This window comes from Hydra vulgaris, chromosome 09, assembly GCF_038396675.1.
Source record: "Hydra vulgaris chromosome 09, alternate assembly HydraT2T_AEP".
Taxonomy (NCBI): Eukaryota; Metazoa; Cnidaria; class Hydrozoa; order Anthoathecata; family Hydridae; genus Hydra; species Hydra vulgaris.
In genome coordinates, this window is record NC_088928.1 from 61,615,892 (window position 1) to 61,643,540 (window position 27,649).

The 27,649-nt window shown below is 28.5% G+C and overlaps 2 protein-coding genes across 4 annotated transcripts in view; both read right to left on the reverse strand.

Moving 5' to 3' along the window:
- The window catches only part of LOC100211326 (small ribosomal subunit protein uS5m), a 50,558-nt gene extending 40,914 nt beyond the window's left edge, over window positions 1-9,644 (reverse strand). Inside the window, exon 1 of the mRNA XM_065806265.1 lies at window positions 9,542-9,644. Within this exon, the coding sequence (XP_065662337.1) occupies window positions 9,542-9,623 (82 nt within the window). The 5' untranslated portion in view covers window positions 9,624-9,644. The remainder of the gene's footprint in view (window positions 1-9,541) is intronic.
- Window positions 9,645-16,216: 6,572 nt separating this feature from the next.
- LOC124811668 (uncharacterized) lies at window positions 16,217-27,330 on the reverse strand. 3 transcript variants are annotated; one of them, XR_010640935.1, is made up of 4 exons: window positions 26,221-27,330; window positions 25,970-26,120; window positions 17,118-17,180; window positions 16,217-16,904 (listed from the first exon to the last, which is right to left on the reverse strand). XR_010640935.1 is itself a non-coding variant. In XM_065806269.1 (3 exons), exons 1-2 carry the CDS (start codon window positions 27,314-27,316, stop codon window positions 26,011-26,013), a joined length of 1,206 nt encoding a protein of 401 aa, XP_065662341.1. In that variant the 5' UTR covers window positions 27,317-27,330; the 3' UTR covers window positions 16,217-16,904; window positions 25,970-26,010. The 3 variants fall into 3 exon arrangements, 2 of the variants coding, with proteins under 2 accessions (XP_065662341.1, XP_065662340.1); XM_065806269.1 differs by lacking the exon at window positions 17,118-17,180; XM_065806268.1 differs by having other exon boundaries at window positions 16,217-17,180.
- Window positions 27,331-27,649: the final 319 nt, after the last annotated feature.

The window sequence follows — 27,649 nt, forward strand, 5'->3', positions numbered from 1 at the left end:
GTGCAGAAAAATTGTTACATCTTTCAATCATTCATCTCAACTTAATGATTTATTAGAAGAAAGTCAAATGCGACAAGGTGTCGATAGAAATCACGCACTTCATTTGATTCAAGATGTGAAAACTCATTGGCACTCCACGTTTCTCATGGCAGAAAAAATGCTTAAACTTCACAAGATATCTTTAATTCTAAACAACAATATAATGATATGAGAAAAAGTTTGCTCGACGAAGATAAAATTGTTAACTTAAAAGAAACTGTAAAAACATTAGCAAGCTTTAATCAAGTAAGTGTTTTACTTTCAGGCAATACTTATGCAACATGTTCTTTAATTATTTCAAGTATAAAGTACCTTGAGAAGCAACTAAATAAGAAAAAAAGTGAAGCCTTTCCTTTAATTATGCTTTTAAAATTGCATTTATTAGAATCTTTAAAAACTTACAAAGACTCATGTGATTTAGAGAACAATTTGTTTTTATCATGTCCCACTTTTTTGGATCCAAACTATAAAAGTTTTCAATTCTTTGAAAAGTAGGAGAAAAAAAATATTTAAAATGCGTGAAGGAATTTTTGTCAGATTTTTATCTGACAAAAAAAGTTTGTGAAATAATTCCAGTTAAAAAGGTGACAATCAAATCAAAAAAATTTAAGTTATCATTTGACGATGAAAATGATGATTCAGGAAATGATAGCGACAAAACAAGTTTAGATTTAAAAAAAGAAATTAGTGGTTATATAAAAATGTGTCAGTACATGATCAAAATGTTTTACACTTTTGGTATCAAATTCAACATGTGTTTCCAATATTGTATTGTATTTCAACAATGATTTTATGTACACCTGTTACCAGTGCACCAAGTGAGCGCCTTTTCTCTGATGCATTAAATAATTTGTATGCAAAGCAAAACAGAATGACAACTGAATGTTTTCAAATGTTGATGTTTTTGTACGAAAATTTGGAATTTTTTAATTTAGTTTAAATTTATAAAATGTAATACGAAAGTTTTTTCTAGTAATAATTAATTTTTAATTCATTTTATTGATATAAATCTTTTGTTTTATAAACTGTTATAAACTTTTTTGTGTTATAAATCTTTACAGTCGCCTTGCAAGGAGAGTTGGCAAAGGGACGATTGTCTAGGGCGTGAAGACGTAAATGGGCGCCAAAGAAACAAGAAAAGCAAAAAAAAAAAAACTATTTTACACAAAAATATTTTTTTTAATTCATTGTAAAAAAAAAATTTATTTATTTTTACTCTATGCTCAAAAATCCTTGCGACACCACTGCATCTTTATATTATATCCAATAAAGAATAGGGCGAGTTTAGTTTAGCAATTTTTAGTAAATCTAAGACATCTCATGAGCAGTGCCTCAGATTTACAGAATTCTTTCACTATTAGAAAGATAATTTAACCTGGAATCGATGCTATAAACAATGCAACGAACTTGTCTAAAAAAAATTTTTTTAGTTTTTTTAATTTATTTGTTTTAAATTTAAAAGTTAATTATTTTAATGTAAAAAAATGTGTAAACACGCAATTTTCTCGCTGTTTGGGTAATAATTTGGTCATTGCTACATAATAAACTATGTACCTAAACGAAAGGAAAAAATAAGTTGCTAAAATGACAAAATAATACGTCATTAAAAATCAACTTTAGGCAACTTCTAGACATAGAGCAAACTACAATATCTATATGCTCATTTTGATGTCAAAAAAAGGATGTTTTGCAAAAAAATAAGATGATCGAATCCTGGGAACAAAAAAAAAAAATTAAAATGTTGGCCCCCCTGCATGAAATGTGTGAAAATCATTATTAAACTACAGGCGGTCATCTGCGGATTATAAATCGAATTTATATTATTAATCTACATATTGAACAAAATATTTTAAGACTTAAATTATTGAACCACCATGGACCGCAAAAGTATTCAACTATATAAGTGAAATTTTAACTAAAAAAAGTATTTTTATTATATCATCATTTGAAATCAATTTGACATCCTACATTTGAAATAGTGTTGCAATAACTCATTTAAAAGATAACAAATGAATTAATTTAACTATGCAATAAAAGGAGAGGTTTTAAAATCATTAACTATTTTATGCTTCTTTGTAACACAAAAAATAATCTTGAATTTTTTTCAAAAAAAAAACTTGATTTAAATCAACAGCTTAAAATGCAAACCCATAATAATTATAAAAATCTATATACATTTTATAAAAGCTACATCTTTATGATACAAAATGGTGTGATTAAATGTCATGCTTGAACTTTTTTTTTTACTTTAGTCCACCACATGGCCAGGGTTGCCAGATTCTTTTCAGTATGCGGTAGCCATATATACATAATGAAGCGAGCGTTAAAACAACAAGGATCGCTTTAATAGGGTACAAGTAAAGAAGCCTTTCATCAGAATTACTAGAAATTATGTGGATTATCTTAATTTACCATTTAATCTTTTACAGCAGCTTTGTAGAGTTTTGTGCATGCGCATAAGAGATATAGCGTTTTTATGTATTTTTTAGACCCAAAAAAATTTGTTAACAAATTAACTTATGCATTCCAAAGAACTTTGTTTGTCGTAGAACTTTTTTCAAAGTTCATAAAACGCATCCTTTGCTATTTATTTGTTTACTGGTTCTTAATAGATTAAAAATGACATAACTTGTGTAAAAAATGGCCGGAATAGTTCGAGTATTTAAAAGAAAAGTAAAATATACAGAAAACAGTTATTCGATTGGGGCTAAAAGTTATGATTATTTAAGTGAAAATGACTTTGATAAAAACATTAACGCTATCATATTTTAACGGAAATTAACGTGACATTGTTGTTAAACTTTCTCATAAAGCTGTGGTATTGAAAATAATAGTTTCAATTTTAAAAAAGAGATCCTTTTTTATAGATATTTATTCCAAATAATAAATGGTAATTTTTTGACATTAATGAATATATAAATAAAACTTATAATATTTTTTTTTTCTAACAAAAAACAGACAAGTACTTATAAATGATAGATTACGCATTGCATTTTTCAAGTAATTAAAATGTAATAAACAATTTTCTAGTTTAAAAAGCGACCGCAGCTACTTAATAAAATATTTTCATTATTCAACAGGTATTATTCAATACTTTTTATCTTGTAAACACTATTCAATGATTTAAATTGCGGAAATTGTATTCTTAAATGCAAATACCAAGCATTCTTTGTAAATTTTGCAAGTCTTGCCAACCAACAAACAACTCTACTCTGAAAGCAATAAAAATGTTCACATAATAACCTATAAACAATTATATTCTGGGTTTATGGCAATACTCTCGCCTGCCTACAGGGTTTTACCAACGAGGTGGTGAAAGTGGGTGCTGAAATTCAAAACTGATTTTTGGCATCTAAAAAAAAACCCTTTATTGGTAAAATTAGCTTTTTTTTAGTTACACGTATTCGTTCTTTGGTACAGCCCTGCCTTATGCGTGTTATAATAGTCAGGGGAGAAGACACAACAATAAATATTTATAGATTGTGTATTGTTATTGTTGTGGTGATTACGTTAAGATTTCAATAGATTGAGGGAGAGTTAATAGAGGGATAGGACTTATTGATTACTCGTTTATTATTTTAAGTGTACAGAAAAAGTAGTAAGTAAAAACTAGTAAAAAGTAGTAGAATGTCAAATGTTTCTACTGCATTGTTTATGTATTTCATATTTTAGAGTATTTTTTACCATACTATATTTTGCTTTATTTTTTTGGTTGTTATTCCTTTATTTTATGCATGTATTTTTGGATTTTAGGGTGGTTATAAATTATTAGGAGGGGTTGGTTTGGGGGGGGGGGGAAAGCATAGATTGGATGGAAAGTAATTAATTGAAATCAAAGAGATTTTTGATGAAAATTGGAGGTTTACTCGACCCTTGCAATAAGCCAGAGGAGAGTACTCATGATGTGCAATTATTATTGCACACTACCTACACACTATAGAACACTACCTTACACACTATAGAACGCAACACATAAAAAAAGAAATAAATTAGACGGTAAATAAACGTACCAAATTTAATTTAATTGTCTAAATAACATCTTTTTCCATGCTTTATATAAGGTTACTTTCTATATATATATGTTTGTGTGCCACAAAATTTGAAATCAATTTTTGAAAGCTTTTTTCTCAACCAATTTTGCTCAAATTTTGCACACTTAATCATTTTCGATGACAATACAAGGAAATGGAAAAATTTGCCCAAAAAAGTTAATTAAGTTAACAAAAATTTAATTTGTATTTCCCCATAAGAACACTGAATTAATAAAAAAAAAATTTAAAAATGTAACAGTAATTTTTCCTTCTACAAAAGATAACAAAAAAAGAATTTCTAGGCCCAATAGAATTCTGCTTGCATAAAGCATGGATTTGAAAAAAGAATTTTTTTTCGATTTACTAGTTTACATTCCGCGCTGATTGGGTGTTTTTAAACAGTTGAAACAACCTCATGGGCATTTATCTCTGAGCTGGGGAAAAAAACAAATATTCAAATTTAGTTTAAAATGATTTATTTTAATAACAATTTTATTTGACTAGAATTTTATTTGAATTAAAAAGTTAGTCAGGTAATTTTACTTAACTAAAAAGTTAGCCAACCAATTTTAGTTAACTAAAAAGTTAGTCGGGTAATTTTAGTTAGACTAAAAATTAGTCGGGTAATTTTAGTTAGACTAAAAATTAGTCAGGTAATTTTAGTTAACTAAAACATTAGTCGACTAATTTTGGTTAACTAAAAAGTTAGTCAGGTTATTTTAATTAACTAAAAAGTTAGTCAACTAATTTGTTAGACTATAACTAACCTTAACTCCCACCATATCTTTTTAGCTACATCAGTATGGTTTGATACAGAAACATTTGAGTTCATAGAAAACTTATATGGGAAGGACATAATAAAGAGGACAAAATAATGAAAGGTAACAATCGATAAATTCACATTTAAATCTGGTGGATAAACACTTTCCGCCTTCTAATAACCTACATCAAATTTTTAATCAAAATACAATTTAAATTAGTTACAGTTGCATAAAAAATGTGGAAAGAATTATAAAAGGTCATAATAATGCTTTGTTAAACAAAAAAGCAATCCCAAATGAAAAATTACACAAAATTGTCATTGTAAAACAAATATCCAATAAGTGGAAAATGTTTATCAAGAAATGTAGTATATAAATGTGTTGTTTCCTGTAAGAGGAAGTTTACTCTGATAAACAATATATTGGCCTAACAGGGGCTGAATGGAAAAAATGCTTTACCAAAAATAAGCAATCCTTTAAAAATAAAAAGAATTTAAAAGACACCATGCTGTCAAAATTCATACAGGAATTGAAAGATAAAAAATTGATAACTTTATATTTAATTTGCCCATCCTTAAAACAGCACATATAATAATATTTCAAAAAAATGCATGTAATGTTTACAAAAAAATTTGAAGTAACTACACATGCAAATTATTTCTTGCGTAACTATTTGGTATTCACAACTTTTTTGCAGCATATGTGTTAAGTTAAGGTTATGCATGAATTACGCAAAATTTACACAAAAACCTTTGCAAAATTTTAAGCAAATATTTTATAACCATTTGTATAAATATTATGGGTTAGGGTAACAATATCAGTTTTTGCTATGTCTAATAACATCTGCCCAACAACATCTGTAAATATAATGACATTTAATTTCACCTGTCCATCATCTGTAGGCACACTATGGTATAATAATATCTGTCCAACAACATCTGAAATCTCATTGATGTCTAATATTATCTGTGTAAAAAGTATATTATTACTACAGATGTAGTTACATCTTTTAAATTATTTATGTATAACAACACCTGCGCAACATCTGAAAATATTACAGATGTAGTTACTTCTTTCCAATTATGTTAAGAATAATCTGAACAAATACATATGTGAATTCTACAGATGTAGTTACATCTTTTCAATTATATTAAATATAACTAGAGGATTTTATGAAATTATTAAATTATATTGCATTATTTTAACCAGATGTAGTTACATATATGGTTTTTTTCAGATGTAGTTACATCTGAAAAAAATAATAAATACAAATACATTATTTTAACCAGATAATAGATAAGATATAAGAATAGAATAGATAAGATTTTTTTCAGATGTAATTACATTGATTGCTAAACACAAACATAAAAATAAGTTTCTCTTAAAAAACTATAAAAATAAATGAGCTATTAAAATAATTATATAAAAAACCCTCTTTGCTTCCCCTTAATAACCCCCCCCCCCTTCCTTAAAATTAAAAAAAAAAAAAAGATTTTATATAATAAAAAAAAAGCAGAAGTAAGCAACTCTGAAGGATTCTTTTTATAATGGTGTCAGCATGTTCCACGAGTGTGTGGGGGTTTATGGTAATTATGACATTTATGACTTCCTGTAATTTAATTTTGGGTATAGGGCGATTCTCAAATTAGTGAAACCAGAGAGCTAATTTTTCAAACACACTTTTTTACGATTTTTTTGCATATTTTTACAATAAACTAACGAAGTTTACATTTTAAAATACATTTAGATGTTTTTGTATAGTATATGGAAAAATATTGATATTAATTTCTTCAGTTACTACAATTTGAAATTTTTCAATTTTTAATGTCAGTATATAATTTTCCATTTATCATAATAAATAAATATTTAATATTGTTATAATTACATAAAAGCATCTTCATAACTATTTTAATATAATTTAAACAAAAAAATCTAGCTTTGAAAAAACATTAATACATATGTGTTGCATTTCCGTAAATACCCTTTTTGTGATGTCACATAAGTAACAAAAAACAATGAAAAGTTTTATTTGTGAGCAAACTAAAATGCTTTTTTTGAAAATACTTTTAGTTATAAGTAAAAAGTATTGAAGAAACAAAATGAAAATTTTTTTTTATAATGTGGTAAAATAACTAAAAAAAAAATTATAAAATGTTTGATCACACATGTAACATAGGTTTAAAATTAATGATATATGTGCGACGTAACACAGATAAGATCATTAAATTTAAAAAATCAAAAAATAAATAACTGATAAGGATTGGAACTAAATTATAAATATTATATATATAAAAAAAAATTTTTTTAAATATAAATGCTTTTAACATGAATATAATATTGATATAAATTACTGTTTTAAAAATTATTTTTGATTTCTTTAATCAACTCAACATAAAAACAACCATAGTAGTATTTGAAAGTTATTTCAGTTTGAATTAGCTTGAAAGGATAAATTAAATAGTTTTATAAATTATTGATTGCATGATCTTTGTAAATTTTAATAATTTCCTGTTTTAAGTTTAGATTAATATATAATAAAAATAAAAATATCTTGAGCTAGATTGAAAAACTTTGGAGGAAAAAGAATACTGTTAAATATAAATTAAAAGGAATCTGTGAAAAATGAAAGTTGCAAAAATGCACAGACAATGATTCATAAAAAGAGAAAAAAAAAAAATCAGTAGACAAAAATTAAAAAAAAAACTTAATGATTCGATAGAATGGAAAGAGAAAAAAGCTGAGAAAATATTATTTGACAATGTTTTTGAGAGAGGCTTACTCTATTTTTCAATCAACCTATGGAGAAATAATTCTTTCTCTATATTTTGTAGGCTTAGGGCAAAAAATATACTTTTTTTTAGAAGAAACACCCAAAGACCAGTGCAAACTGCATGAGAACTTTTGCTTATTACTTAAAGCAAAAGGCATCAACTATAATAGTTCATATTGGGTGTCTTCAATTACAATTCAAAAATGGGTGCGTAGGAGAAGTAATAGAGGATATACTATTCACTTTATCTAAATTTCAGGAACATTCATATAAAAAGTGTTCAAGAAGCTGAATTTGAAAAAGACAGGGGGATTGCAAGAGAAAGAGTTTTTCAGGTGGATTTTGCAGTAGCATATATTTGCAAATATCCAAATTAAGTACAAAGTACACTGCGGAGTAGGAACACTGTTTAATTGTTTACTGGTACTGTTTTCAACAACAATAATTGCTAAAACATATCTTATCTGTTAAGACACTAGAGACAAGGACAAAGATAGTGTTTACTGGTTTATTGGGTAATCATATAAGATGCTTATGTCTAAAAACTGTAATAATGATACTGAAACTCTTTTCATCGATGGCCCATCATCAGAATTTAAAAATAAGTTTATGATGAAATTACTCAACCAATTATTTTTGCAATAAAATCAAACATTTGAGGGGAAATTTTTTGCAACTTCACATAGAAAAAGGGCTGTAGATGGTGTTAGAGGAAGATTTGAGTCTCTTGTTCGAATAAAATGTATGAGCAAGAATAAGATTGAATGAAGTGTGTGTATAAACGCGTACAGATTTTTTCAATGTTTTCAAACCATTTTCGATAGCTACTAATACTCTATATTAGCAATGATGAAGTAATTAGTAAAATAGACATCAAAAAACCTTGGTTAAAAGTTAAAAAAACACAGGGAATACTAAAAAATTTATCATGTCAATGCTTTCAATGAATGCAAGTCATTTTTCAAAATAAGTGACTCAAAGTCATCTGATTTTCAAATAAACTACATTAATGACATACAAGCTCCCAAAATATTATCCAATTACCAGAAATGGCTTTTAAAGAATGGTGCCTTGTGAAGAGCAATGAAACTATGTACTCTGATAAAATAAAGCTTAAAAAGTTTTGAAAACTTTAAAAAAACAAAAATTCTACTCAGTTTAATCTTTATTTCAGTTATCTTAAAAAAATAAAAAAACAAAAATAAATTGTTTCAAATTTCTTAAATTATTAAAAGTTTGTACAATGTCACACACATAACAAAATTTGTCACAAACATAACATTAAAGATTATCATTTATTTTTATGAAGTTATTGAAATTTTATAAACATCAACATGTTGTCTGCAACATTAAAAAAAAAATCATTAAACTAATCATAACCAATTAGCAGAAATATTTAATCAAACCTTAAAATTCAAATTTATAGTTTTGTACACGTCACACAAGTAGCACAACTAATCAGTTCTTTTACTAGTATGTGCAATAAATATATTATCAAGAGAAATATTATCTTATATCAGACACATCTCCTACTATAATATTTGCAATATGTATTTTGCATATCTGCAGTAGACAATTTTTTATGGCCCTTTTTATTTGAAAATATTTATACCAGAGTCACACCCATAACGCAAGAATCACCCTATAGGTTGAGGTTTTAATAACTTGATTATTCATTTCTGATGAGTTTTTATATAAGAAACACTGTATAAAATGAATAAAAATTTGATAAGTAATTTTCTACTAATTTATTATTGCTCTATTCTTTTAAGAACATTAATTCTATTTTAGAATAAATTTAAAATAATTTGTGTGTATGTATATATATATATATATATATATATATATATATATATATATATATATATATATATATATATATATATATATATATATATATATATCTTTGTATATCTTTGTGTATGTGTAATAAAAATCACCTGAAAAATTATGACCACATTTGGTATTCGAATACAAACATTTGGATATCAGTTTTAACCCAGAGTATATTCTTAAGCTCATTTTACATGCTAAAGATTTAAATAATAATTAAAGATAATATAAATAATAATATAAATAAAAATAATATAAAAAATAATAATAATAATAACAGTAAATACAATTGAGTCTCATTTTTTGTTAAAGAGCATTGAGCAAATCATAACTATATTATAATTCGTAAAGAAATTTTCAATAAAAACATAATTTTGGACATTTAATTTTCAATAAAAACATAATTTTGAAACAAAATTTAACTTTAAAAATTATTTTATTCTAGAAACCAATTACATAACTAATATCAACAAAAATCTTAATTCAATTACTTGTTGTGATTTGTGTATGATTTAAAAAAATTGTTAGATCTTCAAATGGATGTACTAAATTTTGACATTTACATAGCAATATAAAAAAGATTTATATTGCTATGTAAATGCTCTAGAGCACAAGTTTTAACAGTGCTGTTAAAAGAACTAGTGAGTATACAAAGCCTGTTGCTCAGAAATTGATTTAACCATTCTTTTCTTCAGTAAATTTGTCATGACAGTCATGTGATGTAAGGTCATGAATTATAAGAAGCTAAATACTCAATTTGACGTATTTATCTTTTAATTTAAATCTGTGTCATTCATTTTAACTTTGATAATCTGTTATCAGTTGTTTATTGCAAAAATACTTGACTATTATGGTTCGTAGATTTTTCAAAAGCAAAATTGGAGAAAAATAATGTACTTGAAGTAGGAAATGTGTAACCTAAACTGTAGATTAAATTTTCAGTTGGTACTAATCAGAACTTATGTTTAAATAATATTGTGTTATTAAAGTATTTTCTGCCTCAGTTTTGATATCATTTTATCAAGTATTGGCAATAGCTTTATGACAAGTAGAAAAGAAAAACTATATGTATCAAACAATTAGGTTAAGCAGATGCCAACAACTCTTTGAACTATAAAAAAATGAAAAAATTTCTTGGATGCTAGTCAAACTTAGTTGAAAACAAACCTGAAGCTGTAAGACAGAGCTTTTGTAAATGGGTTATAAATGACAAGGCATGAAATATTTTATGAAGTAATGAAATATACACACACCTAATATAGCCTTGCATTAAGCTACTGCAGAAATAATTTTAAATGCTCTGCAATGATGTAAAAGAAAAAAATTTTAAGTAAAAATAAATGTAGTATTCTAGATATAAAAATGTCAAACAGTTAAATGATAACACAACTAAAAGGAGATGCAACTGGTGATTAGGGTTGCCAGATGTCCCGATTTTACGAAGGAGAACTAAGTAAAAAAAATATTTTTACATATTTGGCGCAGAATTCTCCTTCGTAAAATCGGGACATCTGGCAACCCTACTGGTGATAACTTCCTGCTTATAATAACAACAGCATATGTTATAAGCGTAACCATAACTAGGTTACAAAACAACAAAAAGTAATAAATGATACAAAACAGAACAGAGTTCTATTGTTTATTAATTTTAGATTATCTGTGTGATACAAGCAGCTTACTATTGCTATTTATCGTGGTTGTCATTGATTACTTATTACATTAATCACTGTATACAGGTAATTACACCTTTCTTAGCTTTATAATCAATGCTTGTCAGATGAATTTTGCCATTAGTTTTAAATGTTTAGGTTACATTTTATTTACAGCATCTGATCATCAGATGACATATCATTATCATTAGACTGATGATAACAATATTTTGAATCAAATTAGCCTTTTTTATGCCTGAGCTAACATTTTACCAAATCTACAACATAGATTTGCTGAGTCTAAAGTATTTATCAAATTATCCTTGTATAAAACTTATTGCACTCAGCTTTATGGTGTAGCTTTGTCATAGAGCAGTTATTATACATTTGCCACTGAGTCTATGAAAAATGTATAATAACACTGTGTTAAAGAGACTCAAAGCTTTATATACAAATCTGTATATTATGTAAACACAATCGTACATAATTATTATGTACGATTGTGTTTACATATTATACACATTTGTATATAAACTATTATGATAATAGTGTCAAATTGTATATTAACTCTTTAAAGTCTTCAGCTTTAGTGGCATTTAGACTGATACTTAATATTTAAATACTAGATAACTTAAAGAATATTTTTTCAAGACTGTTTTTTTGGTAAAGCAATTTACATATGCAAAAAAAAAAAAGAAATTAAAAAACTTAAAAAGAATTTTAATAAATTATAGAGTCTATAAATCGAAACAAAAGTCAGAAAATATTTTTATATACTTTATTCAGAAAGTTTTTAGAAAAATAGACTAGAAATACAAAAAGTACAAGTTTTTGCTTAAACTGCGAATTTAAAAGTTGAGCACAGTGTTACTATTTGGTAAGCTGACTACACAAGTCAGTATAATTCTTCCTTTATTTAGACAATAAATGGTACTATGGTGAATTTGGTACCAAGTACCGAATATTTTGAAAGGTGTAGCGTGCCGAATACTGAAAATTTAGCACCGTGACACTACGATGGACAGCTCCGTAAAACATGCGATTTTCAAGGGCTATAAAAAATCCATTAGTAAAATTTATATTTTGCTAGGTTCTAAATGAATTACACGATTTTTTTTTGTATAAGCAACTTAGAATTTCGGTCAGAACTCGAGTTGCTTAAGTTTTTTAGCCTAAATTTCAATGTTTTTACGAATAAGAGAAAATGTTTTTACGAATAAGAGAATATGTTTTTACGAATAAGAATACGGTTTAATGTCAAGTCTTTAACAGAAGAGTGCTCTTTACAACTAAAATCACTTAAATTCTAATAAAAAAAAAATCAAAAATGTTTCTCTCTTCTGCGGGATCTTTATTTTCTTTATCTCCACTTTCTTCGTCTTCTTGTCCGTCTAATTTATCTACTTGTCCATCTAGTTCCGCGTCTTCTCCGTCTGATTCGTCAGGCAAAACATCAATACGGTTATCCTTTACTTCGTCTGGAATAGGAGCCTCTATGATGTCCACCGGGCTGTCAACAGGGGGTGGAACAACATAGGCAGGCATGCCTTCAGGATTTATCTTATCGTCCTCGCTACCATCAGCCGTGATGAGACATCCTGTTTTCGTAAAGCTTCTATAAAGCATACGAAGAAATTTCTCGTCTTTAGATGTTTTACGGTAAGCTTCACCAACCCAACGAGTTATCAAAATGCGGCGATTTTTTGCCGACAGTTTCCGATAATCGTTGCCAAGCCAGAGTTCGATGTTTTTATCATTTTCGAGCCAGATGTTTTGTTCTGCTTTAATATGTGATTTGAATGCTTTTCTTGGTCCGGCATCAACAGGTTGCCAAAAATGTGTCCCGTTGGGAATACCAAACCAGACAATACCTTTATATTGTCGCACTTCATTCAAAAACTCGTCACTGACTGGGGCTGTCAGGTTATCGCAGAACAAAACATGCTCATCCAGGTTAGCGACAGCATTGGAGAGAGTGTTCTTCACCCATTTCACGGAAAACGCTATCTGCCCATGCATTTGATTGCCAGTACACATCTACATCAGTGTCATAGGCTAAAACTTCATCTTGACTAATCCTTTTCCCCTTACCAGGTTGAGCTACCCATACTCTATGGTCCCTTCGTTCCTTTCCCTTACTCATTGGAATTTCGTATGTTCGTTTGCTCTCGACTACAAACGGAAGTGGAATTTGATCTACATTGATTCTCTTTTTCGGTGGGAAGCGCCCCCATTTTTTATCGTATGTGGGTTTGCCACTTCCAGACTTAATCAACTTTTCTCTTAAATTTAAATGCCATTTCATCAGAATCGGAGTTTGCTTCTTTACGTCAGCTTGGCGCTTACGTTGAACACACAGCATGCGGATCTTATTTTTCCTTAAGAAATGAGTGACTATTGATTTTGGCAATCTGTCAGCATTCGGGCTTTGTTGTAGATGAATTTGATTCGCTCGGACATACAACCACTCAAAGTTAACTTTTAGCCCCTTTTTTCTTGCTTAACATACCATCGTTTAAGTCATTTAGCGCATCAACCTTTTCATTTAACATATAGCTCTTCTGTTTGTCAGCAATTTTTGGTAATTCGTTAGCTTCAACATCAGTAACAAGCTTCTCTAAAACAAATTTCACAGTTTTTTTAATATTATCGTACTTGTTCTTTCCATCAATGATTTGATCCAAGCTCATTGATTTCGCATCGCATCGAAAGGGCTTGTGATGTTTTCAGTGATTTTTTGCAAACATTCAAACAAATTATCTTCTTTTTCCTTCGACACTACATTTACCAACTCACCACGATGACAAATCTTTTTGGTAAAACCAAATTTGAACAAATTTGTCTGCTTTCTCTTACTCATGATCTTAACAGCGTTGTCAACATACACAACAACAACACTACTGCGATTACTTTCGTTTGAAATCGTTTATCTAAGAGAAGTCATTGCAGAGAAAAAAATTGATTCGAACGCAAAATCGAATGTTTTCATTTCTCAAAAAAACTTGTACGGCAATTTTTTAAACTACATAAAGCTATGTTTTATATCCAACATAAAAATAGTATTTGACAGTAAATAAAGGAACCTTTTGAGTGCTTTGATTTTTATGCGCAATTTATGAGTTGCTTATGTTAACATTTGTTCAGAACTGAAGTTGCTTAATATTTTTTCACATCGAGTTCAGTTTCTTATAAACGAGTTGCTTATATAAAAAAAATCGTGTACTCAAAGGCGTAGTTATCGTGGAGCAGTTGGAGCAAATACTCCAAGCGCATAAATTCTTAAGGCGCAATTTATTTTGTGATTTCCCAGAAGAAATCTACAATGATCTTGTCATCTCTCCAGCGTTTGCAGTCATAAAGTCTGCTAGCAACCCCCATCCAGTTTATGTAATAAACTAAATTGCATAAGTACAGTGCGAGATAACTAGCGGGATTAGAATCTAATCCCGTTAGTTATCTCGCAAACTAAGATAATTAAGCGGTATTCCATTGAAAACTATGATCTTCGAAGGAGATCATAGTTTTCAATGGAATACCGCGTAATTATCTTAACTTTTAAAATTATTTGCCCAATTATGTTTTCCTTAAAATGTCGTAAGCATTGCAAATAAAACCAAAAAAGTTCAGAAAAATTTGTAAACAATATTTACTGTTAGTTATTTTTTTTAGGTTGTATATTTGAAGCAAGATTTATTAAATGTCTAGATTAGAATTGAATAAATAAAAGTCTAAATTAGAGTTATTAGAATTTTTGCCGGATTTCAAAACAAGGCTATTTTATTCTTATGTTTAAAATATAGCTGTAACAGATATCAACAAGCAGATTATCTATTTGGTAATCCAGCTTGTCTATTATTTGATTTAATATAAGTCACGGACATTTATGAAAGTTCTGTTACAGTGGGCTTAGGAAATTAAAAGACATTTTTAAACGTTTAAAAGATGTTAAAATGGTTTTAAAACTACACCTATTTCCAAATTAAGCTCAAGAATTTACCGAAAAATACTCTACATTTAAAAGTATTAGGTAAGCCATTCATTAATTAACAGCATATATGTTTATACGAATATGACTTATTTTAAATGCCCCAAGAATTCCTTGCGGTCTTGTCACAAATTACGGTCAAAGCACTGTAGACGAGCATTTAAAGGGAAGTTCGCGCCTCCTTCTTTACCGATACTATAAAACATTGCCAAGAGTTGTAGTTAAACCATGGATTTCCAGCTTTTTAGGCAAGCAAGCTTACTACTTCGCCACGGCTGCTTATTTATGTTGGATATTTAGACTGGATTTACATTCAGACGGCTGCACATTTAAACATAAGACTGTCGTATCTAATTTAAAAACTATTAGGACACCCCAGGACATGCAACATATTCTAATTGACTATTTAATTGAAAACCATAGAGACATTTTATAACCACCTGTGTGGTTATGACTATTCCAAACTGAAAATTGAGCCCGGAAATAAATTCCATGACCCCAAAAACCCCCATAACCTGTATGAGTTTATAATAAAGCCATAAACAGTTTTGTTATTTTTAGACAACTCTGGCCCTCTCTAAGTTAGAGAGTGACACGGGAACAAAAGCCATCTTCAAACAAAAATCTATCTATTCCCAAATAAAAATTTTCATCTCGATCAAATTTGTCCTATTCCCCACCCCATCTATACAGCGAAATTAATAAACCAGTTAACCACATCAGAATAGTTTGTAGTTCAACTATTTTTTATTAACTTAATTATATTGTCACTCAAGACATGACAATATAATTAAACATGGTTCAATTATAGTTAGGCAAACATGTATCTACCAAATTTTCGTTTAGAATACGCAGAAAATACACGTTTCAAGCCATGTTTTGTAGTTCTTAATAAATACCGCAATTCCCGTTACCGTGTCGATCCTAACTGTGCAATATATATATTAGATGAAAGAACATGAGATCTACTTTTTTTGAAAGAAAAAAAATTTAGCGTTGCGTAATTTATCCCTTTTATTGATTTTTTAAAACATATTTATAGTCGGATTTCAATATTAGACGACAGGACGGTTTCCGCCAAATGACATACGATTTCTATTGTTTAAAAAAAAAATGCAACGTAACGCGACAATAAAAACGAACAAGTATTATAGTTTCTTTTATTAACATATTAATTGAAAGAACTTCCGAGTAATGAAAGCGCTTCATCTTGGTCAAATTATCGTGTGTAGTATCGAGCAGAAATAAAAATGATTTCTCTCAACATATCGCTAACTTTAGAATAATAGCAAAAAGAATCAAAGTTTTGTACTGTTCTTATCAGACTCGACTCTCAAAAACTTAAAATCACTTTCTCGTGTAGTATGTAATTTCAAACAAATTATTCATTAACCTTTAAGTGTAGTATCTGGCACTTAATAAAGAATATCACTTTTTCAGGTAAAATCGTGTAGTACGGACATTTAACAAAGCCTAATAATCACTTTCTCGTATTTTATTGTTAAGTAATCGATACAAACACGCGACAAAGCTTATTAATCACTTTATCGTGTAGTATCGTGTAGTATCCGACACATAACAAAGCTTAATAATAACTTTATCGCGTAGGGTCATGTAGTATCCGACACTTAACAAAACTTATGAATAGTCTCTTATGCAGTATCGTGTAGTATCCGAAACTTATAAGCATCGTGTAGTATTCGACTTAAATATTGTTTAGCGTTTTTATGCGAGAAAAAAAAAAGAAATCTTTTTTCCCACAGAATTTAAACCTTACCAAGAATACTTAACTGTAGAACTTCTATGCTTGCCCTCTGGAGTGCAACGAAGGCAAAGCTAAAACAAAAATACACTTTATTTTATAATTTAAAATACACTTTATTTTATAATTTCTATTCATTGCTATACAATGAATAACTTATGAAAGTTTATCTATTATTTTAAAAATTAAACAGGGGGCGATATAAATAGCGTCATATTGCATTATTATTGGTACAAAAAAAAAAAAAGATAAAAAAATAAATAAAAATAAAGTATTAAGAAAAAGACCAATTGAGAATGACATTGTCATAAGTCATTGACACATTGACACTTTGTCTCTTGGAATCAAATCTATAAAGTAAATTTAAAAGTATAAATTAGTTTATTAAACTTTCCTGATAAACGTTTAAAACATAATATTTATAGAAAACTAAATTAAAAATTTTATATTATATAGAAGACAATATTAAATCATTTAAATTAAACAGCATTTTTTTTAAAAAATAAAAAAAACTACACAAAAGTTTTTTTTTAGCGCAGAGTTACTAAATTTTAAAGTCGATTTATGAAATAATAATTCTAAAACCTTAAATCTTAAAGAAGTTTGTGTAAATTTATCAAATTTATATATATAGACAGACGTAGATGTAAAAAAGTGTTACATTGTTTCCTGCCTTGGACGATGAATGCTGGATCTTGACTCTATTCTTATACTTGTGCCTATGTAATATAGCTTAAGTGATGACTGTGCAACTCTTCCTTCTAATGAGGATACAGCGCTCAAAATCAGTTTAATGGCTCTAAGGCCATTTGCTAATAAAGTTTAATTAAGGTTACCCAAATTCTGTGGTAACTCTAAAAAAGACTGATTCCCTTAACAGCTGTAAAATATCAGAGAACAGTGCCATCATCATCACAAATCTATTCTTTACAAATATTGGTGGTCTTTGAAATAACTTTTAGCCACTCAATTTTAGTTTTTGAAAAATTCACCAGACCTACTCACTCTTTGTGAGACTAATTTGAAATTTGGCTGTTTCACCATATTATCTTGGAATTGATAGCTGTTATCCTTTAATTTGCAAAAACTCCTAGTCACATGCTTGGCCTAGGCAATATACTTATGTATTTCATGTAATAAACATATTTCACCTATTTGAATCCTGTGACTATTGTAATATGAGCTTTCAGTTAGCTGCCTTTTTCTTTGTTCCTTATAATTCCTTTTATAATATAATTCCTTTTTACTTTATGTTGTTTTTGTTTAAAATATTAGAACAAATATTATTTGTTAAAAATAGAAAACAAATTTCTTTTCATCCCTCCCCCAATATTATTGTTATTGGTAACTTAAATGTTTATCACACTGAATAGCATGACTCTTGTATTACTGACTATGCTGGTCCTAAAGCTCAAAGTTTTTATCTTTCTTAATCTCTATAATCTCAGATAGTTAGCTTTGTGAATCGTTTTCTAGATAACTTTAATCACCTTTATTTTTCAATTTGTGTCATGTCTGACCTTACCTTCTCATTTGCTCCTACTTTTCCTATAGGTGGCACCTCTTCTACATCAGATTCACCTAATCAATGCACTTCTCATTACTATTGTAAAGTTGACTTGGTTTCATTTTAGGTATATATCATAGATTCTGGTATATTTCTTTGATTTCGGTATATATTCTTGATTCGTTGAGGAAACTTTTGATCAAGTCAGCTTTTAATTTGACAATGGGCCGATACTCCAACTTTTTGAAAGTACATACAACTTGAGGTCATAAAAACTGTTCAAGCATTTGTAAATATGAATCACCTGTGACTAGAGATGTGCTGGGTACCTAATTCGGTCCTGGTTTACAGGGTCCAAGCTGGCACACGGTACATATGTATATAACAAGTACTGGAGAAAACCTCTGAAATAATCTGAGCCAGGTACCAAGAATATATATCAGGTACATAGGAAAACCCCAAAAAAGAAACATGATGAGTACCTGGCTCTAAAAGAGCGGCACCCAGCAGTTTTTCCAAGTACTCAGAAAATGTAAATGTGCCAAGTGCTCTGCTTGGACCTGGAAAAACTGCCAGAAAACCAGTACCAAGGAGGATACCTAGACCAACAAGAGTGGTCAGATCTTTTTCAATTGTGAACACTATCTGTTTCGTTAAACTTGAAAATCTTGAAATTTTCATTCTTCTAATCTCTTGAAAACTCTTAAACTTGGTAAATAAAAATACAATTCGAATTCTTTCTTCAATTGAAAGTCATGCTATTTTAAAATATATCTAAATTATTATTTAAATCTTATATATGCATTGATTTCGAATAATATATTATGATATTTAGTAGCAAATTTAAAAGAAAAACATGCGTAAGAAATGTATCAGTGTAAGAAATCATAAATTTCAATTTAGAGAATACGCATATAATTCATTTATAGTTTTTTCATCGAAAGTGGATGCAACTAACTGAATAATTTAAATTTAACACCATCAAAATATTAAATAGATGCAACATTTTAAAAATAGTTTAAAGTTAACATCATCAAAATATTAAATAGATGCAACATTTTTAAACTGTAATAAAGATTTCATTGTAACAACAAAAAAACTTTTACCATATTATCTATATTATTAGGCAGCATAAACACTAAGTTCTACTACATTTAATACTTAAATTTTTTTGACTTTCACTGACAGTCCTCTCCATTTACAATATATTGCCAGTGCACAAGCGCTAACTAGATGGTCATTACTAACCTGACGTGCATGATTTTGAAAAATTCATTTTTATTTGCTATTTAAATTAATTAAAAACAGCGAAAAGAATCTTTTAAATAAATATTAAATTAAATGATTAAAATAAAATTAAAAAAATGTTTTATTTAAATTCTAAATAAAATAACTAAAATAAAAACTGAAATTTATTTAAGAATGATGCTCTGTAATAATCAAGCAAAATATAAAATTTTAATAGTGGCCTCTTAAACTGATAAATTTTTAATATGCTGTTTCTATTCATAATAAAATATTTATTTCAAAAAACTTTCAAAAATTATTCATTGGTCCTCTAGATATTGGACTTCAACATTTTACTAAGATTTTAGACCAAAATGGCTTCATTTGGTCTTAAAACTTAGCATTTTTAAACTTGAAAACAAACTACATACTTTCCAATGGGTATTATACCTGATTATTGTTTATTGACTAGTTTTTAGAACTGAAAATAATACAATAGGTAAATTAAACATTTTGGCCTGCCTAAATATCATGTTTTAAAAGTATATAAAAATTGATTTTTTGTCATTTTTGATATTTATTTCGGCCTAAAGCAAAGATTATAAGTTTTTTTTTATTAATATAAATTTTCATCTAGTATAGTACCTAAAAACGCAAACATATCTATGAGAAACTAAGGGGTTAATTTTTGGATTTAAGGGTCTCAAAATCTAACTTAAAAACGGAGTTCTAGTTAATCAGTACAACTTTTATGACCTTATAATAGCTAAAGCCTAGCCATTATAAGGTCATAAAAATGAGTATTGACATTTTATCTGCAACATTTATAAAAAAACAAAAGGGGTATTGCAATAATAAGAAAAAAATAATGTAGATTTAACATTTCGTTTTTGATTAAGCAATCTGCAAGAATCAGAGCTCATTAGCTCATCAAAATTGTTATTTAATATGTTGCAGCTATTTGAATTACAAGATTGTAAATATTTTTTTAAAAACATTTATTTGTTTTCTAGATATCGGACTTCAAAGTTTAATTTATATTTTAAGATTAATTTCATTTTTATGTATTAGCTAATTGAGACCTAAAAAAGAATAAAATACATATGGTAAGAAAATGACTTGCCTTAATATCATGCTTCAAAAGAATGCAAAAATTGAATTTTTGTTTATTTCAATCTTTTTTTTTAATTTAATACCTTTGGTAGCCTATAATTTTTTTTTTTTAATTATAGGGTCTATTTAAAAAAAAAACACAAAAAAAAGTTATGAGAAAATGCATTTAATCAATTATTTCTTATTTCAAAGAGTTACATAGTTATTGATAAAGTTATATGTTATATAGTACATAAAGTCATAAAATAAATGCTTTGAGAAAAGTTTGACCTTTCATCTACTGTATTTATTAAAAAAAAAGCATAGGTATTCTTTATAAATATAGTAGGTGATATGGTTAATAACTATTTTTGAAAATAAACTTTTACCTGAAAACCCAGAGCTTTAACCATTCTGAAATCACAAAAATTGTGTTAATCAACTATAACTTCCATTTTGAGACACCTTCATTTCTCATAAGTATATTTGTATTTTTAGATATTATACTAGATAAGGATTTATAATAAATAAAAACAACTAAAAGGAATGCTTTATTATTATTTTTTATTATTCTGATTTACTCATAACACGGCTGCAAGCAACCACTATTAAGTTGGGAGTTACTAGAACAAAAGAATAGAGTTATAGAACAAGGAAACGGTTGACAGAAGACTTAAGAAGTTAAAGGTTGTATGAGTCAGGAAAACATAAAGATGGGAGAATTTAAAGCGTTGAAGTGCAGAGATATACAAAAGTTTTTAGAGCATGCAAGGACAGATACAGTTAAAGAATGAGACTTTGCTGAATGACATGTCAAGCAAGAATGAGTTTTAGTTGATGGAACTAGAGATAATAGCATCTTTTAGCAGCAACATATGTATGGTTTCCATGAAAGGTCAGTAGTAAATCATAATCCAAGAAGACATATAGAAAAGGACTCAGTGAGAGGGTTGTCATTCATTAATATAGATAAGGTTTGTCTGAAAGATCATTAATATAGATAAGAAACAAAACAGGACCAAGGATAGAACCTTGAGGTACCTCAAAAATAACTGGAAATAAAGAAGAGTGCTGGCCTTTGAGGATGACTTCATTAAAATGGTTAGAAAAAAAACAATTCAATAAGCTCAAAAAACTTTCCCAGAAACACCGTATGAAACAAGCTTACGGAGAAGAACAGCATGCCAAGCTTTGTTGAAAGCCTTAGATATATCAAGAGCAATAGCCCCAGCCTTTCCGCCTCTATCCAATGCAGAACAAAATCCTTCATCCACAGCAGTTAAAAGAGGAAGAGAATAGAAAACTGCATTGACTGTCTGACAGTTAGTTATTTGACTCAAGATTGGATGTATGAAATTTGTTTATCAAAGGCTTAAAGACCTTGCTAATAACAAAAAGAAGACTGATTGGACAATAATTAGAGGAATCAGAATGTTCACCTAAGTTTTTGAAAATTGGAACAACAGATGCCATTTTCCAGCAGCCAAGAAAACAAGACTTGGTCAAGCACTTATTAAATAGTTTAGAGAAAATTGAAGAGAGTTCTGGAAAACAAATTTGTAAGACTATGACAGGAATATTGTCTGGACCACAAACGATGGAAGAATTTAATCGAGATATGACTTTAGCAATGGAAGCTGGAGTGATTTTAATGTCTAACAATGGGTTAACCTGTTTAATTGGAAAGGAGGGAAGAGAATGGACATAATATCAGAGATTGTCAAAAGATTGAGAGTCAAATAAAAAGAAAAGTTCTTTGCAAATACTAATGATGTACGATAGCACATTTTTGGTCAATGCCGATACCGATGCATGGGAAAAACCCAATACTGATGCCAATACCGATGAATTAACTAAGTATTAAAATTTTGAACATATAAAACCATGCAGCATTAAATCATGTAATCCTTTTCATTGAATCAGTACTGATAAACAAATACTTGGACCCGAATCAGAGTCAAACCATTATTTTAAAAGATACTAGAAAAATTCAGTTAAAAAAATATATAATTTTAAGTTTTTTTCACTATGAAAAGAAAACTTTCAAAAAAATAAGTATATTCTTAGTTGAATGCCTAAAGACGGAACAAAACAAAAACATTTTTTTCAAAACATTTTTTTCAAAACTTTTTTGGTTTGAAATACTTAATACATATAACAAATAACTGAAAACAAGTAGATTTAATCAAAGAAATCAAATGCAGTAATCAAATTTAAAACTTTATATGTCTTTTTCTCAGAGACTTATGATGTATTTTATACATTAATTATTTTATACTGTTAATTTAAAGTTTATAAACATCATTTTAAGAATAAACAAATTTGCTTGCAAACAAAGTCAAAATAAACAATTATAAATAAATAGTTTTATTTTATTTTTTTTATTATTTATTTTTACCATAATGCAGGATAAAAATATTAAAATGCTGTTGGTTGGAAAATTGGTAAATTATTAAAAAAAGGTCAATGCTGAAACATTCTGATTGGGAAAAAAATGGCCGATTAAAGCAATGCTGATTAATCGGTACATCACTAGCAAATAGTTCTGCCTTATTCTTGGGAGAGGCTATAAAATCAGTCCCATGAATGAGAGATAGAATGTCCTTTGTTAACAACGCTGTTGAAGATTTTTCAAAAGTTTCTAGAGCCTAACTTCTGAGATAAGGTACAAGATTTAGTGAACTAAGAATAATAAAGCTTAGCATTTTTACATCAATTTCTTTAAATAATAAATAGCTGTTTGTTCTCAAGAAAGTTTATTTTTAAAAAAAGATGAATCTAATTAGATATTGCAGCTACACAAGAGGGTGAAAACCATGGAGTAGAACGAAGCTTGACTTGAAACCTATGAGAAGGAATAAAAGCTTCTATTCCTGCCTGAATCCAGAAAATTACATAAGAGGCACATTTTTCAGCTGACAGGCAAAAGATATCAGCCCAAGGATCGTCACAAAGAAAATCACGAAAAGAATCTCAGTTAGCTTTAGGGTAGTGTAAGTAGTGTGATAGTAGGGTGAGTCTGAAAAGAAAGTACGAGACAAAAGATTTAAAAAGATCATTGCATGGTCAGAACCACCTAATAGAGAAAATAGAGAAACACAAGCTAGGAACAATATTGGCAGAGGCTTTACCCCTTTTGACCATGCCCTTTAGAGAGGGCATGGTCAATTTGATTAGAAATTACATTTAAAAGAGTGTAGTCTTGGAAAGGAGAAATATAAGGAACAAAGAGAAAGGTGATAGAGTGAAGAGGTGCTAAGCGGAAGCACATAAAAGACTGATTAGGGGATTCAAACCTGATTTCACAACAAATAGGTATGTATGTCCCCGAGCCAAGCATGTGACTATTGGAGTCTTTTCCAATCAAAGGATAGTACCCATCAACACTAAGATTAAAAGAAGGAATAGCAGAATTTAAATTAGTCTCACATAGAGCAAGCAAATCTGGCAAATTTTGTAATAGGTAAGAGTCAACTGATGAAAGGTTGCTTCACAGACCACAAATATTAGTAATAGATATATTACAACAGTTAGGTGGTGGGGATGGCTTTTAATGTTTAATATTTTGGGTTACTTTGGCAAGATTTAAATTTAAAGGAAACTCGACTCATTCATAGATAGAGCACAACCTCCTAAGCAATGAGCTATGCAATTTTCTCAGTCCTGTTAACTAACCCTAAGTCGTTAAACAGGGCTCCTTATACAGCCTTGACAATGCACTATATGTATTAACAGGGACACATCCATCATCACGCCCCCATGGCACTATTAATACTCTGATATTTTGCAGTTGTTGATGGAGTTAGTCTCTCTGAGAGCTACCATAGAGTTCAGGAAACCTTACTACCAGCTGGCCTTAGAACCATTAAACTGAGTTTTAGAGCTGTACCCTCATTAGTAGATAACAGGAAGAGTTGCATAGCCACTATCAAGGAGGCACAAGCAAAAACCTATGAAAAGAATCAAGAAAATCCAACATTCATCATGCTAAGCAGGAAACAATGTAACACAGGTTTACATCTATGCCAGCCTAATAGATGAAGAAGGGGTTTGAGGCTGGTTAGCAGAATTATTCTGCTTACCCCTAAAGTCTTTGCCTAGAAAGCTTCCTACAAGACAGAAGCTGTCTTGTAGGAAGCTTTCTAGGCAAAGACTTTATTTTTATACTTTTATTGAGACATCAACTCTAACCTTTACTCAACCAAGAGCCCTAATTCGGAGTTTGTTTCTCCTAGTCTTTGCCTAAAAAAGCACACTCTACAAGGCAGCAGGGCATGGTAGTACTGGATTACATAATACCAGTAGCAGGTTTATCTTGATGATCCTGAACCTGACCTAACCTGGAGTAATTAAAAGGAGCTACTTCTTGCAAACAATACCTTAAAATATCTGGCATGATATTTTGGAAATGGATTAGGAAAAATATTACATCTAAAAAACACTAGAGGTAAGGGAGAGTGTAGGTTTATAGTTTGAGTGTTTAGTTAGTTAATGAGCTCACACTGCATCAAAAGAGATTTATACATTTAAACAGAACACATACATACATAAAGTAACTCGTGAGTGAGTAAACACTGCGTCAGAGGTTCAGACAGAATACAAACATACATATATAAAAATATATATTGAAGTTCTAAATATAATAATTATAAAAGTGTAATCATGATTTTTTATAAAAGTAATTAATGAACAAAAAGATTTGCTGCAATTTTTAAAAATGCTTGCGTGAAAACGCTGGCTAAACAGAGAAGAATGCACTTCTCTGTAAGTGTGTTAAATAAACTTGTTTTTAATCAACTTTGCTTGTGGTCTATCAAAGTAAGAATGACATTTTCTAATAATGAAAGTCTATGAAAGTATTTTTAGAAAAATATTTAGTGATTTTTTTTTTTGAATAGATTTAGTAAATCTTTCTTTTAATTCTAATTATATTACTTTAAAAATATTAAATATCCTCAGTGTTTTTGTTCTACAAATATTGCAAAAGCTTCTAAACCTAATAATGATGAATTTATTTTATATGTATTTTGCAAACAACAGTTTTAATAACAAATTTTGTATTTTAACAACAATGTGTATATTTTTCCAATAAGAGCTGCATTGGATAAATATGACAAAAATAAAATCAATCTAAAGGTTTTCTATCTCTATGGGACTTTTAAAAAAACCATGCTTGACTAAAAATAACATTATTTAACAATCATACTATCTATATTGGCCTACTTGAGTATCCTTACCTTTGTAAAACTTCTTTTATACATTGTCAAACAAATTAGAAACTGTTTTCAGAATAAAATCTAAAGCAAAACTTACCATAATCTATAATGCATTATTTTAAATTTTCTAAGTAAAATTTAAGTAAAAGCTGGTATCCATTTGCCACCATTTCTTGGTACTATAACTGGGGTACTATCACTATATCTGCCATTATCTGGTTTGAGTGCATGAGAAGATCTAGGTAGGCCTAAATACAAAGGGTCTAAAAAATAATAACTTTTAAAATATGGTAATAAATCTCCTATGCAAAAAATAGTAGAATTGTTGCAGATTAAACAATAACTTACTGGTTTCAGTATATAAACTACCATTGAACATATTTTTCTTTTTGGCAGAGGTCATAACGATCATGGGTTTATATTTTTCTTTAGTTAAAAAACATTCTAAATTATCTTTTTTAATGTCTCTATTTTCTTGTTTAAAAGCTATTTTTTCTGAGCAACTATTTTTTTCATTTTCATTTGTAAATGTTTTGTTGTTAACTACTGTATTTATAGATATTATGTCATTTATAAAATGTTTTGAGTTTTTAGTAACAGTATTAAGTAAGCTGTTAGAACACAGTTGACTATAACATGTTTCAGGTGAAAAAATAAAATTTTCTGAATTTTGAAGATTTGATAATATACCAATGCACGATGAACGAAGTAACTGCATACAAAATAACTTATTTTCAATCTTTTTATTAAATGTTGCTTTATTTTTATTGTTTGAATAGTGTAAGCAATTTGGCTCACTGGTGAAACTACTTGTACGAACTTCCTTTGTAAAAAAATCTTCACTATTTATTTGAGAAGCATCATCACAAGAAATCTCTTTCTCCGACTCATAACAAACACTTTTGTTAACTTTAAATTTTGTTATATCTTTCATTTCTGTATTCTTGATATAAGATTCAGAGTTTTTATATGAGGATTTAATGTTATAATATTGATGAACTTTATGAGAAGTCATAATATCAACAAGCGATACAAAACATTCTTTTAAAGTTGGATATGGTTGTTGGATAAAATTACTTTTTTCACCATTAAAATTATTTTCACCTGTAAAACCTTTTATAACTTTTTTATCTGTAACACTATTTTTAACTTTTCTTTTTCTGCACCATTTGTAGTTTTTCCGTTTTTTTATTTTACGATTTGTAGATTCAAAGCCAGCATTATGGTTTTTAAAAAAACTCAATTGATCACCTATTATATAAGATTTTTTAAGCAAGTCTGTTGCTAAAATATCAGTAAAGTCGTTTAACAAATCTGAAAATTCATATGTAGACAATGAAGTGACATCAGTTTCAATATTTATAGATGATGAATTCAAATTTGCCTCATTACTTTTTGGTAAAATGTTAAATAAAAACTCTATTTCCTGACTTTCATGAAACATGACCTAATCTAAAAAAAACATTTTTATCAGTTCACTCACAACAAGGCATAAAAAAAATACATATACAAAGTTGTTTTCTTAATCAATTTAAAGTTGCAACCTACTAAATGTTATAATTACTTGTTTCTGATGACATTACAATGTGATACAAAACCATACCTCATAAAATATTATTTAACAAACAAAAATAATAATTGAATCTACCTCAAAGTACACCTAAAAAATTTAAATTAAAAAACTTATTTAAAAAATTTATTTAAAGATTTGTGAAATTTTAAGGAATTAATTAAATGACAGACATTCAATGAATTCCTTAAAAGTTACAAAATTTGT

Excerpts from the sequence above, each read along its gene's own strand:
- LOC124811668 (XM_065806269.1), bottom strand. The coding sequence starts at position 27,316 with ATGTTTCATGAAAGTCAGGAAATAGAGTTTTTATTTAACATTTTACCA. Across the intron at positions 26,121-26,220 it reads TAGTTTATATACTGAAACCA|GCCTACCTAGATCTTCTCAT; the intron begins GTAAGTTATTGT and ends CTTTGTATTTAG.